General features: G+C 34.2%; 1 protein-coding gene across 3 annotated transcripts; it reads right to left on the reverse strand.

Annotated features, from left to right (window-relative positions):
• Positions 1-374: 374 nt before the first annotated feature.
• On the reverse strand, positions 375-8,189 carry LOC133533834 (odorant receptor Or2-like). 3 transcript variants are annotated; one of them, XM_061872892.1, is made up of 5 exons: positions 7,131-8,189; positions 6,462-6,558; positions 3,574-3,678; positions 3,156-3,308; positions 375-2,744 (listed from the first exon to the last, which is right to left on the reverse strand). In XM_061872892.1, exons 1-5 carry the CDS (start codon positions 7,922-7,924, stop codon positions 2,685-2,687), a joined length of 1,209 nt encoding a protein of 402 aa, XP_061728876.1. In that variant the 5' UTR covers positions 7,925-8,189; the 3' UTR covers positions 375-2,684. The 3 variants fall into 3 exon arrangements, with proteins under 3 accessions (XP_061728876.1, XP_061728878.1, XP_061728877.1); XM_061872894.1 differs by lacking the exons at positions 6,462-6,558; positions 7,131-8,189 and adding an exon at positions 4,414-5,437; XM_061872893.1 differs by lacking the exons at positions 6,462-6,558; positions 7,131-8,189 and adding an exon at positions 4,408-5,437.
• Between the last annotated feature and the right edge of the window lie 9,035 nt (positions 8,190-17,224).

Here is a 17,224-nt window from a genome sequence, read left to right on the forward strand (position 1 = left end):
CATTACGTCATACCGGGGCCCAAATTATCGTACATGTACGACAATTATCGTACGCCTGGTCACACTGAGTGTCAGTGTCGACAAAGTCAGCTATAAACGCGTCAAACATCGCAACGTCGCGCCGATGCATGGAGTGGCAACGCCGCAATGTATTTGTACACGACATTTGTCACACACACATGAGTAAAATTTATAAAAATATAACGTTGATTATTGCATGATTTCTGTATGAAACAAAGTTTTTCTATTAATTTAGCGCAAATGAATATTCGAAAGCAGATAGATGCGCAACTATTTATGTAATAATATTGTGTAATTAATTAATAAATAGCGATTGTTTTTTGTATGAAAATCGAACCACCTTAAGTGGCCGAAATAGATGGATGTATGTATCATGGGTTACCTATTGAAAGGTCAGTAGTGCTCTCAATAAATTTCTACAATTTAATAAAGGTCTATGTATGTTCCTTGGGGTCTAAGCTTGTATTTAATTCATCAGGTTATCAAAACAAGGTTCAATCATGTCAAAAACAGTTATCAAAAGAAGGGGGAAAACATTTGACGAGTTATTTCCACTTCCGTTTTTTATTATAGCCATTCCAAGTTTCATGGTTTTATCTGGATGCGACTATACAAGGTTCTATTTTAATTAGTGAGAGCATATTTATTTAGGAAAAGACTCATTTAATTTCATAAGACGTTGTCGTTCTTTAACATTAATACGATTCGATTTTCACAAGTTATTTCATTTAACTTAGTAGGTACAGTCAGCATCAAAAGTAGCGGATGAGACAACGCGCCAAAAGTATCTGATATTCTGGATAACTTTTCCAAGTATAGATAAATTTCTACAATTCGCGCTCTAAAGTATATCTTTCTTAAGCAGTTACAGAATGGTAGATACTTATGAAACGTTATTTGATCCGCTACTTTTGATGCTGACTGTACCTAAGTTTCAGTTCGTAGGTAACTTAATTGTTACAAGTACCCTGCAACGGAGCTGGCAAAACCGTGGCATATGACAGTTTTATGTCAAGGTTGGCGATTACGATGATCCATTTTGCTTAAACTTTATTGTACGGAAGATTAATAAAATTGAACGAGAACCTTATTGGCCCTCTTCCGATATAATCCGGTAAATGCGTTTCAATGTCTCTGTTATTTTGTTTATGAAATCACGTTTTTTTCAGAATTTATTTCAAATATTAATATGGATTTTTTTACGCTTAATCCTATTGTTGTTTGAAAACAAAGAAGAAAATATTTTTTTGTATTTAAATTTGCTTGTAGTAGTGATAAACCTGACGTCCAACTGCCACACATTTGCTGGCTCCCCAGTTAACAAATAAGAACTTAACAGCTACCGTCGTAAGATGCGAATCATCGAAGCGATCAGTAACTACCCGAAATCTGAATAAAGAACAACCACTTTGATAATAACACGTATGTAAGTCAAACTATTTTTTTATTCTAAAAAGCTCTAACTAAGCTGACTCAAAAAGTGTTCTGTAGTAAGTGTCAAGTATTTTTCTTACCGACCTATGTAAATTACTTTGGGTACAGACAAAAACTTGGCACCTGAGCACTTTGTCCCTGCTATTTACATAATTTTAACGCGGAATTGAACGCGCTGTACCTTTGTTTTGGCAAACAATTTCGTATACGGTGGTTGTTAAAATAGATTTGCAAATGTTTGTATCAGAATTTATTATGCTCTGATCCATTGTTATGCATACAATTTAAGCGGTTAAATTATTACCTATGCTTACAAATCTGGTTGTATAGGTATACAGTCAGTGAATTTAACGTGATTTTAATGTTATTAAAATGAATGTCTAATTTTCTGATTTTTTATAATAACTAAGTCAACTAAATATGTATTTTTGATATAACTGCAAACTTAAACTAGGCGTAGGTTATAGTGCTATTTTTTCTAGCTATCCTGGAAGAATTTTTTTATTTAGTCTCAACAACGAGTACTAGAGCACAATTAACTTTTGATGTTTTTTCGAGCGGCAATGTATTTCGTACATCATAGGCACTAAACTAAGCAAAAATTTTACTATCGTACAAGGTGACAATATTAGTAAGTACATAGTTATTAAAGAAAACACATTCACCGCTGAGTTAAGAGTTTAGCGGAAATGCTTCAAAACGACAAGTACTTAAGTAGATACGTAAAAAAAACTGTTAACATCCTTATTAAGTCTTAATATTTATGTTCACTTTATTTATTTAATCTCACTGCATCGTTTTTTAATTCACCTACAATAATCTTACCAGATTTATACAAGAACAAAGAATATTGGAAAAAATAATATAGGTAATCCGCGAGATATTAGCTTTCGCACGTTTCAATTATCCTGGGATCAGATAAATTCCTCGACAAACAGACATAATGGGCCATTTTATGTATTATCTATATTACATTCTTATTTTCACAAAATAAATACTAGTTTTTCCAAATAATTACCCATGAAAATGCCAATAACGCAAATAAAACAAAACAAATAAATTATCCATGATGAAAGATATACATCTATATAATAAATCACAGTTAGCAAACATAATATTTACTTTTTTTTCTAAATTTAATACATTTTTAAAGTACTTAGACAATATACAAGATAGTAGAAGTGAGGTGAACTCGTTAACTAAAAATATCTACAGCCACTGCTCTACTTTTAAATATCTGTTCGTGACTTGGTCAACAATGTGTAGTAGCTGTAGGCACCTTTCAAAATCTGAAACAAATGTAAAAGTTTTGATTGTTATATTAATCAAAAAAATGCAAACTCATTTAATGCATTCGCGGAATGTAAATGTTTGTGCATTTAATCCGTAAACCTCAAAATTGACGAATTTAGTAACGTTTAAATTCAAATACTAATTTTGTAACTTACTAATGCATTGACATAGCATCTACAAACATGGCCCGATTCGAACTGATACGTCACATATTAGGTCGTCACGTTTGACACTGACTTATCCTATCTATATCGTATCTCTAGACCTATCGTATCGTACCTAATTTTTGACATACTTATCTTATAATTCGAATTAGGCCGTAAGCCGTTAGTACAATAACAGTAGCTGGTACCTAAAAGTATACCTGATAATAATAATACGTCAAATAAGTTTCTAGAAAAACTTACACTTATAAAAGTGGGTAGAGTTAGATTGGTGAAAGGCCCTGCAGAAAATACAATCTCTTTGCGGTACTGCCCCAGTAATATGACGAGGTCCTTGCGGAGAGCATTCTCAGACCACCATCTGCTTTCGTAGGGGCCGTGGATTACATTCTCGCTCTGAAATAAGTATTTAACTGTGAAATTAATTTCTAAGCGTACTGAAGTGGACGAAAGTATGTCATCTGTTTCATAATGAGTTTTAGAATTTTTTAAGATAGTTGATATTAATTAGTAGGTAAGTGGGTTAATTTAAGAAATCCTTAGATTAGGCATTGGATATAAATCGTGTCTCCACTCAAATCACGTGTATGGTTACTGTTGCTAACTATACTTTTAATTAATTGCAGCACAGATTGATGAATGATTTCATGAAATTACTTACAGTGTACATTACATCGTTGCTGTGCCAGCAATACATAAAGAGTTGAGATACCCCGAACACAAGATATTCAACTTGTAATATCGTTTGCATCATACTAGTTCCATACTGAAAATAAAAGATTTATGTTTTATGTACGAGTATGTTACAAGTATACTACTGAGATATACTAAGAGTACTGCTCCCAAACAAACTCCGGAAAATTAAAAAGTAGGTAGTAAATGGGGCTATTGATTCTTATAAAATAGTTATAAAAATAATATTTACTGTATTCTATTTAATGCGGACTGATGCCTACTTCCCGTATGTTTTTAAATGTTAAGTAGTGAATTTCTGCACCATCAACAAGTTTGTATTTAACAAGTTAGCTTTTGGACCATCCCCGAGTATTATTTTGTGTCTAATTTCATGCGAAAATTGAAAGGACCATTTTAAAAGAAGAGACCTTCCTCTTCCTTTACTTTGTGTAAGGACTTTGTTATTGAAACAACGACATATTGGAACCTTATTGTTTATACATATGTCTATTCTTGTTACTCTAATGGTGTTATTAAATATCGAATGAGACTACTATGGTTCGACCTAATAATCGACTTTGCCCTTACACGCCCTTTGAAATTTAAATTGAAAAGAATATTTATATTTTGTTTTCTCCCAGAAGTCGTCGGCAACATCAAGGGTCTGCTAGGCCCTGTAGAGTTGGGTTGGCAGGAGTAGTGCCGTCAACCCACCATCACGCAAAATAGGCGCGAATTGCGACGTCGAGTTGCGGAAACCTAGCCCGCGAATACGAATACGAATATATTGTTTTAATTTTAAATTTCACATCTCTCTTACCCTTACATCTATCTTATCCTTTTCATCTATCTGCATCATGTCTTCCTTATTTTAGTTGATTTTCTCATTTTAGCCCCGATCCTGGTCGATGAAATCAGTATCCTTACCTACCATGTTTTGTATATTTATGGGGTTTGTTGAGAGAATCATGAATTACTTATATATTAAGCATTTAAGAATATTTAAGAAAACAGGCAAAAATTGGCCGTTCCTCATCTTAAATCTGAAACTACTGGGCCTAAAATTTAGAGTTATATGTGGGTCGATCTCACATAAAAATAACTTAAAAAAAATTGTGTGCTATACAGAACCGTTTGGGCTCCAATCTGATTCGCATACCATACCACGACTGCTTACCATAGGACGTATTTGTATTTTTTTAAGTCTAATCGAAGTTAAATCAATGTAAACAAAAAAAAATACATATGCTAAAATAAATGGAATAAATCTACGTAAAACTAAACAAGATTATTTAGTTTAGTGAAACATACATGCGAGCAAAGAAACGGGACGACTAATATATGTTTGACTTTCGCATTCAATCACATTCCTAATTTTCACGCTATGAAGAAAAACATTGAAATTTTATTTCTTTCAGGTTTGACTGAAAAAATCCCTGTTTTCTAGTACTAAGCAAAGAAGCTAAATACGTTTTTAAACAAAAGATTTTATTTTGAATATTAGTAGGTAATTGCTGTTTCCAACCCAACATCTTGCACATTTTAATTCGTTTTGACATCGATTTAATTAATTTCATAAGGCCATTTTGTGTTATTACGTCCCATTCCTTCAGTTAAACCGCTTTTGGGTCCACGCTAATGGTCCAAGATCCTGCTTTCGAACCTTATTTTTTATGATGGTACAGTCAGCATCAAAAGTAGCGGATGAAACAACGCGCCAAAAGTATCTGACATTCCGGATAACTTTTCGAAATATAGATAAATTTCTTAAATTCGCGCTCAAAAGTATATCTTTTACAGACTTAGTTGTTCTATATTAAAGACATCACTTTTTGTTAAGCTGTTACAGAATGGTATACTTATGAAACGTTATTTGATCCGCTACTTTTGATGCTGACTGTACCACCCGTGTTTAATACGATATAGGTAAAGGGTAAGTGCTGGCCAGTCCTATACGGCGATGCCATGGTCGAAGAGCTATGACAAGGGCCATTCACCAATTCTGCGTCTGGAGGAAACCCTTATCAAAATAACTACCATAAGGAATGGAGTATGTCAGTGATAAACCTCGCCGCTGTTAATCTGCAGGCACGGCCCCCACCAGGCACGAAAATAACCTCGGTTACGCTGTCGAAGCTTTAATATTGGTACCTGGGGGCAATGAGGGTGAAAGAACCAATTACCGATATTCGAAAATTAATTATGTTACTTAAAAAAAAAAGTATTTTTGCATAAAAACCAAATAAATTTATAGTATGTATGTAAGTATATATTACCATCTTTATATGTGTATGTGTATAACTATGTTACATTGGTTACATAAGTAACTGGATTTGTGATTTTTTTTTCATCTCGATATTTACAATACAGCACTTACTACAAGTTTCAGTTTGACCCAATGGTTGACTGGTAGAAAATGCCTTAAGGCATATAGTCCGCCATTTGTACAATTTCATATCGTGCAATAAAGCTTAAATAAATAAATAAAAATCACTTTTTTTGTTTAAAAGTTTTTTTGATTATTCTTAGGGATATTTTTTGTCGTTAACCCTGAAATAAAATAAAAAAATGTAATTTTTGATTGGCTATTAATATCAGCTTTTATTTGATAATATTTTGTTTAAATGACGTGAAAATTAGAAATGTTATGAATTGAGAAGCAAAACATGTGAAGTGATTCTGTATATTTGCTCGCGGGTGTATAGCCCAATGATTGACTGGTAGAGAATGCGTCAAGGCGTTAAGTCCGCTATTTGTAATCTTTTTTAATTTTTTGGAATAATATTTACATAATTAAATAAATATATTTTCTACTAGCTTCTAGCTAATAAAATTATTGGCGGTAGGATAGAGTCTATTGTTGGATGTTCGCACCCTTATCTGATAGGCAGTTACGCAGAGCATCACGGAGCATACGAACATGTAGAAAAGCATGATCGGCGACAAGCAGGAGTCAAAGAGACTCGAATATCTGGAAAAAAAACGGGAATGAATTTAAAAACTAACTAGAGAAAAAACAGTGGACATCGCTCAAGTACCTACTTATTTTTTAGTTAAGCATTTTAAGAAGTTACTACCTTCCATTGCTTATTGGTATGTTTTGGTGTTACGAATGTACAGTACTCGTAAGCTGCAGAGATATCTGACCCCCTGCATAGAAACTTGTTTGAAGGGGGCTCAGTTATCGCTGCAGCTTACTGTACATGAAAGTTGATATCCCAAATATGGAAATAAAATGTTCAGACTACCTACGTGACCAGTAAATATGTGACTGACTAACCGAAGTAGCACGAACTCGACACGAAGTAGAAGTTTAAGTTTTGTAAGAACTTTGCTCCCCACGGGATAATTATGCTCCAACAGTTATGAATGAAAACTATATTATAAATTAATTTCAACATACACACCAACCACAATATTACTAAGATTTAAATTAAATTTCTAATTTCGGAACAAAGAAGGCACATTTTACGGTACCACGTACACAAATACCTTGACCCGAAAAATTAACTGCGTAATCATCAGTAAATAAATAACTCTTACTTGATTAAGTTAACATGTCTTCTATGACATTCCTTGAGTCTCTTTTCTGCTTCCTCACGCGATACAGGATTATTTTCAATTCCAAAAATCTCAGCAGAGTCTCTTCTTAGGAGCTGCAATTCTCCTTTAAAAAATACCATAGTCACTATTGCGTTTGTGTCAAATGAAGTGATCCAACCTCCGCCGTATATAGCCGCGTAGCTTTGGAAAGCGCAGGCAGCTAAATATCCGATAACCTCACTTTTGTCAAATGGAACCCAAGAACTCACGACTTGAATGTATGATTCTTCTCCATTCTTGATATTATCTCTATATGTTTGTGAAAAGACATATTTGATGATCGGCTGTACCATAACAACCACTACCGTGGTATACATAAGCGACCAATAAAGGTATGTAATTTTACGCGAATACTTTGTATTTTTTTTAATAATGGTTAATTTAGTTTCGTCTGTAGTTTTTCGCTGGTTCAAATCCGCTTCTGTCACATAGTCAATTATGTCCCGCCAAGAATTTTGCCAAATTAAAAAGGTTGATACTTTTACTACACTCACACTAGCTAACATTGTTATTTTAAGATTTTCCAAAAGCATATTCATATCGGATTTGATAAACCATATATCCACGTATTCTGTAGCCGTAAAGAAAATGATAGATATATGTAGACATATGTAAACATATTTCATAATTACGTTTTCTGGAAGTAGAAGCCCCCAAAATTGTAAAGCTTTAACATTGGGACCAAGCAAGGGTCGTTTTGGATTTTCCAACTTTTTCAAAATATATTTAATCATTTTGCGTTGTTCTTATGTTTTCACTAGGAAATGAAAATAATTGTGACAAACCAGCTTAATAATATGTCCTTTTATACCTTCTCTTTGTATCAGTGATGGGGTGTTCTTAATTAACGGAAAAACTTGATTAAATACTTAGTGGTAAAATTAATTGGCAGACAATAGTAACTTTCAATTCGTTATTTATATTTAATCTTTTAATCAGCTAATAAACCTTATTTACCTATGCATAATTAGCCTATATGCAAATTTTGAAAACATAACAAAAAACAAAAATCGGCGTCTCTCGCCTTGAAATCCCTATTAAACCGCACTATAATATAATATTAAATTATATATATATATATATATATATATATATATATATATATATATATATATATATTATATTAAAAATGCGATAGTAATTTTGTCTGTCTGTTTATCTGTTACCTCTTCACGCTTAAGCCGCTAAAGCGATTTAGACGACATTTACTATGGAAATAGTTTTCAGCCCGGGGAAGGACATAAGTAGGATAGTTTTTATCAATATGATGAAGTTTGGGCAAAAGCTAGTTTGAAATAAAATACGTACCTACTTGTTAGTATTTATGTACCTATGCTATGCCATGCCTATACTGAGCAGTGGGCGATTTAAGGCTAAAATGATCAATGATGATGAAGATTATCAATTGGCTGCTGAATAGGTAATTTTATGAACATACAAAACAGAAATAAAAAATTAAAGCATTTTCGGTATGGAATTCAAACATAAATATTTATCTCTTCATCTATAGACCCCAAAATACATTATATTCATCATTAAGAGTCACGCAAACTTAGCCATCGGCGTACTATCGATGTTATGGCAAGTAGTACTTTTACATACAAAACTTTTTCTTGCTCTATTTTCTTTCTACAGCATTTTTAGGGTTCTATATACCTCAAAAGGAAAAAAACGGAACCCTTATAGGATAATTTTGTGGTCCGTCCGTCCGTCCGTCTATCTGTCCGTCAAGACCCTTTATCTTAGGAACTCGTGAAAATATCGAGTTAAAATTATAACCATATACTCAGGTCTACAGCCCCCTTGAAGCTGTGGAAAAATCAAACGTCGAAATTTAAAAAAAAAAAAAGATACGGCAGTTTGCCGCAATAAACGTATAATTTGACACTCTCAAGGGAATCGGAATTCATAGGGTACTTCCCGTTAACCGAGAACAATGTGATTTGGCAAGAATATATTAATACACAACAAATACAGGGAAAAGTCTCACAACTATAAATTTAAATATAGTTAAATTTGTACGGAATCCCCGGTAGGCGAGTCCGACTGGCACTTGTCTGGTTTTTTTAATGAGAGTTTCACTTCCATGAAGAATATACCGAATATGAGCGGCTTTTTAGTGGCGGGTTCGTGTGACTGTTAACAAAATTCAAAATCAATGTCGATAAACATTATTATTTTATATAAACTAAATTTGAAATAGAAGTAGTTTGTTAGACCTTAGCGAACTCGGCGCCGTCAACTGGACAGAAACAGCTTTAGATAGAGTAGCATGGCGGTCTTTGGTATCGGAGGCCAAGATCCACTTCGGGTCACTGCGCCACAGCAGTAAGACTATTTTTATTTTGTGTACAACACTTACAAATAGTTAACTATTAACGAACTTTCCTACTAAACTGAAACCTACATAGTTTTTAGGAGTAAGAAATTAATATCAAACATTATATTTATTTTCAAAACTTTCCCTAAGCACACCACTACTTTAATTAATACCTACCTGACATTCCTGAGTTAGTCATTATCCAATCACCAGGAAAAGCGTCGTTAAAACATTAACTACTAAATACATGAATTTTAAAGCAGCTTATTACATGGTTTAGATATCATTGCTTTGACATGATAATTGATATTCTATTGTAACATTGGCGTTATTAATTCAAAATTGTAGACTTATAATTGGTATTCCCCGTGTAATCATAAATTAACTATATTGAATAATGACTGGCCTTTAGGTTTAGGCCTTGGATCGATTTTCAACCATACTTAAATTCCATTAGAGTCAGTTTGGGTTTCGATATATTTAGGTTTTTATCGGGTTAAAAAGTCACTGGTTTTTTTTTGTACATATAAAGCATGAGATATAATATCTGTTTTTAAGACTTTAGACATTTACATGAGAATAAACGGGCCGAGTGAGAGATTACTTAAACGGAGTTTGTCCCTTTTTTCACATGAAAGATTACAAACTATTATATATAAAAGTGTACCTAGACCTTACCCCTGACATATTGTTAGAAAAAGACACACTCCGATGGATTATTCTCTCGCTCGTCTCGTTTGTTTGTAGCAAAGCAATATCAACCGTAAGAGTAGCTTAATACGGTTCCAATATAGTTTGTCAAAAATCTAGATCAGAATCAGATCAGTATTATATTGGCATGAGATTTAATAACTAAAACTCGAATTGGCCTCATAGTTGTATTTTACTTCAATGATAATGTCAAATTTCGTGTTATTTGTGAATAATAATAATAATGTTAATTTAGTGCAGATTTCGAGCCCTTTGAGCGAGCGTTTTGTCGCCTTCTTGGATATACCTATTAATTACTTATTATTATTCATATTTTTACCTTGGTCCTCAATTCACGGTCATTGGCTAATTTCTATACAAATTAAATATTACCTTCAATCTACGCCCCGTCATCGGTGTAATTGACGTTGATTGTCACGCTTTGAACATAACAAAATTCGCAATACATTGCGTCTTAGAATAAACTTAAGAGTGTTTTAAAAATCAAAATACAAGTTATTTTTACAAGTTGTTGATCAAATGTTGGTAAGTTTGAGGAGTACAGCCTACAGTTTAATTTATTGCTCGTGTTACAGGCCCCACTCGGTATATATTTTATTTATAGGACACTTTTACACAGATCGATCTAATCCCACAGTAAACTCAGTAAGACTTGTATTGTGGATACTAGACGACAATGTATTATAAAATATAGTTATGTTAACTAAATACTCACATACATATAAAAACATCCATAACTAAGGAACAAATATTAAGTAGTGATAAACACACAAATAAATGCCATTTCCAGGATTCGAACCCGGGAACTACTGCTTCGTAGGGAGGATCACTAGCGACTAGGCTAGGAGGCCGCCTACGATAATAAGACGTTGATACGACTCTCAGTGCATCTTGCGCGCACAAATCGCTGTAAGCGATCGTCAAGGTCGTAACATAAGTAATAGGGTCAAGCACATTTTAGAAAAAGGTAACTTTCTGTGGACAATATCTACAATAAAAGTTAACGACTCTGATACAGTCAGCGTCAAATACTTTGTAGCTGTCAAAATGGCCAAATAGTTTGGTACGCCATACTAAATATATGGTGTACCGAACTATTTGGCTACTTTGGTTGCTACAAAGTATTTGACGCTGACTGTACATAGATATCCCGTTTTTCTTATTTGAACTTCAAGTAACAACTGAAAAAGTATCCCGCATCTAAAGTTGCCGCGTAAAAATTGGTTTTAGATTCCCTTAAATTTGCGACGTCTACGGGAAAGACGCGAACGAGTTTGCTATAAAATGTGTATGACCCAACAGGATATAAACCGTAATGTATAACGCTTTCGGTCGATATGTAGACGCGGCACAACCCAGTGTATTCGTTTAGATAATGCCAATGTTTTTCACACATATCTGGACTACACTTTTATTAAAGCGCAAATATTAATATCATTTTCACCGAGAATCGGAACGCGCGTTCTGCATACAGAACAGATTTTGCATTTGCAAAACGAATGCTTCGTTGACCCTTTAGTAAAAAAAAAACCTCGAAAGGCCATTCGTACGCCATTAATAAACATGATAGGCACCTAAACTCAGCCGACATTTCGTACAGTGTTTTCAGTCCTTGCCTCCGGGTACGCCTACTACAAACGAGAGCGGAATTTGGCTTTTATTTTGTTATCACAAGCCCTGTCACACGCAGCAATACTGCAACTTTTATTGTAATGCTCAACCGTTCACTTATACTTTCTAGGAATTGTTATTTGTTACATTTTTTAGGGTTCCGTAGCCAAATGGCAAAAAACGGAACCCTTATAGATTCGTCATGTCCGTCTGTCTGTCCGATTCTGTCACAGCCACTTTTTTCCGAAACTATAAGAGCTATACTGTTCAAACTTAGTAAGTGGATGTATTCTATGAACCGCATTAAGATGTTCACACAAAAATAGAAAAAAAAACAATAAATTTTGGGGGTTCCCCATACTTAGAACTGAAACTCAAAAAATCTTTTTTCATCAAACCCATACATGTGGGGTATCTATGGATAGGTCTTCAAAAATGATATTTAGGTTTCTAATATCATTTTTTTCTAAACTGAATAGTTTGCGCGAGAGACACTTCTAAAGTGAAAAAATGTGTCCCCCCCCCCCCCTGTAACTTCTAAAAAAACAGAATGAAAAATCTAAAAAATATATATGATATACATTACCATGCAAACTTCCACCGAAAATTGGTTTGAACGAGATCTAGTGAGTAGTTTTTTTTTAATACGTCATAAAATTAAAAAAAAAAATCATCAAACCTATACGTGTGGGGTATCTATGGATAGGTCTTCAAAAATGATATTTAGGTTCCTAATATCATTTTTTTCTAAACTGAATAGTTTGCGCGAGAGACACTTCCAAAGTGGTAAAATGTGTGTCCAAAGTGGTAAAATGTTGAACAAGATCTAGCAAGGACATTTTTTTTTAATACGTCTCAAATGGTACGGAACCCTTCATGCGCGAGTCCGACTCGCACTTGGCCGCTTTTTGATATGTGATATATTATTTAACGGCCTCCGAGTACAGTTGGCTGTGACCCTGCCCACGAAGCAGGACGTCCAAAGGGTTCAAATCCTGGTAAGGGCATTTATTTGTATATTCATCACAAGTATTTGTTTCTGAGTTATTGGGGTTTTCTATGTATTTATTAATACCTAATATTTAAATGTTAGGTTAGTGAGTGATAAGCCCCATGGCACACTTTTATGAACGTGTGCCATGGGGCTTATCAGGGCATCAGATGAAGTAGCAGATCATACGGTCTCACTCGTACTATTTAGTGCCTATATTTAGGGTTCCGTAGTCAACTAGGAACCCTTATAGTTTCGCCATGTCCGTCTGTCTGTCTGCTTTGCTCCGTGGTAGTTATTGCTAGAAAGATGAAATTTGGCATGGACATATAAATCAATAAAGCCGACAAAGTCGTACAATAAAATCTAAAAGTTTAATTTTTTTAGGGTACTTCCCCTACACGTAAAGTGGGGGTGAATTATTTTTTTTTTGCTTCAACCCTACTGTGTGGGGTATCGTTGGAAAAGTCTTTCAAAACTAATAGGGGTCTTTAACAATTTTTTTTTTTTAAAGTGAATATATTCGGAGATAATCGTTCTGAAAGAAAAAAAAATGTGTCCCCCCCCCCCTCTACCTTTTGAACCATAGGTCCAAAAATATGAAAAAAATCGTGGAAGTAGAGCTTCAAAAAGACATTAAATGAAAACTATAGCGGACATGATCCGTTTAGCTGTTTTTGAGTTATAGCAAAAACTTTCCCCTTCATAGTAAAAAGACGTACACCCACAGTTAAACGTTATTACGACTTTAAATGGGTTTTGCCGATTTTTATAACTCCTTTGATTTTATTTTCACTTTGTTTTTAAGTCACATAGGTATTTTCTATTAATGAAATGTTAAAATTAAACATGTGGTACAGTCAGCATCAATAGTAGCGGATGAAACAACGCGCCAGAAGTATCTGACATCCCGGATAACTTTTCCAAATATAGATAAATTTCTAAAATTCACGTTCAAAACTATATCTTTTACGGTCTTAGTTGTTCTATATTAAAGACATCACTTTTTGTTAAGCCGTTACAGAATGGTAGATACTTATGAAGCGTTATTTGATCCGCTACTTTTGATGCTGACTGTACCTACCCTAACTACCATACCTATACAGTAACTCATTTAACACACCTAGGTATACTTACCTGTATTAATTTTACACACTGGTGGTCTGGTGCCTAAAACTTAATTACCTATGTAAATTGTTTCCGGAAAGTAACTTTAACTTACTGCACGTATTTAAATAAGTCTCCCAATGTCGCGCTCTTCGCATAATAATGTGTAATTTACATAATTACAAAAAATCTAAAAAGGAAATATTTGCTTACTTAGTGCTGTGGCGCAGCGACCTGAAGTGTATCTTGGCCTCCGACACCAAAGACCGTCGTGCTTCTCTCTCCAAAACCGTTTCGGTCAAGTCGACGGCGCCGAGTTCGCAAAGGTCTTTTTGCACTCCGTCTCTCCAGCGGTAGGTACCTAGGGCGTCCAAACGGTCTTCGGCCATTTGGAACTCCAGAGTACGCCCTCCAGACTGCACGATCCTCACCCATCCGGACTACGTGCTCGAGCCATCGGAGTCTAGCGGCTTTCGTTTCTCTCTAAAAGATCTCTGGAAGATCTAAAAAAGAGATATTTAAATCAAATGTTTAATGATAGGAAATAATAGATTAGTCAGACCAACCTAAGTTGGCAACGATTTTAATAGCCCAACCTGTGCAAGTTGTGATGTTTGACGTTTAAAATAACACTTGCGCTGTCTGGGGTATCAAAATCGCTGCCAACTTATCTTGGTCTGAGCCTAGATAACAAGTTTTTATTATAGTTATCAGTCTATCCGGTTTGTTTTGATGATTTGATTGATGACATTACAGTCAAATTCTGTCAATTGTACAGTCAGCATCAAAAGTAGCGGATCAAATAACGCTAAGTATCTACCATTCTGTAACAGCTTAACAAAAAGTGATGTGTTTAATATAGACTGTAAAAGTTATACTTTTGAACGCGAATTCTAGAAATTTATCTATATTTGGAAATGTTATCCAGAATATCAGATACTTTTGGCGCGTTGTTTCATCCGCTACTTTTGATGCTGACTGTACTCTACGCATGGAACACCTCTTAATCAACAGTACTTGATCGTGACGTCAGGCTTGAGTCTGAGCCGCCTTGCAATACTTCAAGTATGGAAAACAAGAACATTGCTATTTTGATATCTAAATATATTATTGCGTTTATGTATATAGTTGCCGTACAATACAATATATTGTATAATAAAATGCCAGGAATCGAATGATACCATTATTCCTCATTTTGGATGCTAAAACGAGAACTTAATGTGAAACGTCGAGTTCTTGTATACATATTTTTAAGTGCAAAGAAAACTTATCCTAAAAAACCTCATATGACATGACTTAAAGGCGTTCTCTACCAGTCAACCTTTGGGCAAAACAGATAAGTTGTATATGTAAGTTGCAGATTTTGTCATAAAATTCAACATGTGTCACTATCCCAATTTAATGAATCCTTTAAAATTCTAGTTTTCGACTCCGCTTAAGATTACCTATTCGATTTACGATCACCTACTTACTCGTATTTACCTTGAATGTGACTCGGCTCAGAATTGACGTATTTACACGGGTGAAATTTCGAGTGAATCCCAGGCTTCTATTTGACATAGCATAGCATAGGCTATTAACGGGAAAGGTGATAGGCAAATTATAATTCGTTTTTTTAAGTCTTTTAAGTAGGTGACCATATGTCGTGAAATGCAAATGTAATTAAGGCGTCGTGAGTTCAGATATCCTTCTTCGATGCAGCACGCTGAGCACTGAGCGGACGGCCGTGCGTTCCTGGGATCGCGGATATAATTATGTTTGAATTTTTATTTTTAGTTAGCAACAAATCACGTTATTAAAATTCGTATCTAAATTGGTTACCTACGTGATATTTATTTAAAAATGATTAATACAGAATTGTCTCTATTTGTCTCTTAGTTTAAAAAAGTAATCTACATATTAGTCCGATCAAAAATAAACTAGGCATTTTTAAAAACAATTTTCATGTTAACAGCTTTTGTGCAAAATAATTACAAACGTTTAATGGCGCGTTTTATAGCCATGTTTGTGATTTTTATATAATCGAAAGTTGTTTAATCAGGTTTCGAATCGATTAAGTTACTAGAGAAATGCAACAAATTTTACGAAAAAGCATTACGATTTAAAAAAAAAAACTCTGCTGGCTGAGCCGGTCGCACCTTCAAATAATACGTATATCGTATAATTAAAATGTATGATCACAGTAAGCTGTCACGATGCTCATTTATTGTAATTCGTAACGTAGGTAGTTGATATGTTACGTACTTGGCTTGTCCCACATATTTATGTATATCATTTAATCAGGGTTGTCACATAATATACAGTAAAATTCGCTTTACAGATTCTGAAAAGGCCCACATCTAAAACGCATTACAAACGGGAAAGCGTATTTACCGTGAAATAAAATGTATGATAACAAGTTGTAAACTGGCGTAATACGCGGAGAATCGAATAACATCATAGACCGCGATTCATAGGTCACTCGCAAAATAAAACAAGGTACAGAATTTGGTGTTAAAAAATCCTATTCACATTCAGATTAATAATAGTTAAATTTGTGCTCGTTTAGTGTGAAATCCTTACCCAAATACCCGCCTAAAACATCCCATTTAACACAACGAGCCTTAACAACAATTTGTAAATGTACACCTTAATATATGAATGGGTCACTGAATTTCAATATTTTCTTGAAAATTTGTTCTTAAATGCCAACAAAAAACATTGGAATTAAAACTTTAAAGATGTTCCCCTAAGTTATTTTTTGACTGAGGAGTTGTGGAAAAACGACGTTGTTCTTTTGAAGGGGCATTTGGACGAGTGCCAGTGTCTAAAATCTGAAACTAAGCCGTGAAATTTTAGGCTGAGTTACACTAAGCATAAAATCACCCGGTTCTTAATGTGTTTTAGATAGCTTAGGTTGCAATTTGAAGAAGTATCCATGCAGTCAGTAAAAATAGCAATTAATTAGATATAAAAGCAATACTAAATAATACAACACAACAAAAGGGTCTGGCCGGTTCACCGTAGTAAAACTACCCCTGGCTGAAATTATGGACATTTTATGTACGTTTATTTGTCTCATTATATCAGTAGTATTCTCACACGCGCTTATGTTTACATTTTTGTCTACTAATATACTTACCAATTTTCATTAATTATTTAGGTTTTATAGGTAAAAACGTAGGTATTGTTTTATATGAATCGTAGAAAAAGTATTGTATATAATAGTGACATAATCAAACTTTTCAATCTCGTACCTTACTTAGGCACCTCTGCAAGCTACGTTGCCTAAACATGGTATTTGACTGAAAAGCT

This window comes from Cydia pomonella, unplaced genomic scaffold, assembly GCF_033807575.1.
Source record: "Cydia pomonella isolate Wapato2018A unplaced genomic scaffold, ilCydPomo1 PGA_scaffold_207, whole genome shotgun sequence".
In the NCBI taxonomy this organism is placed as follows: Eukaryota; Metazoa; Arthropoda; class Insecta; order Lepidoptera; family Tortricidae; genus Cydia; species Cydia pomonella.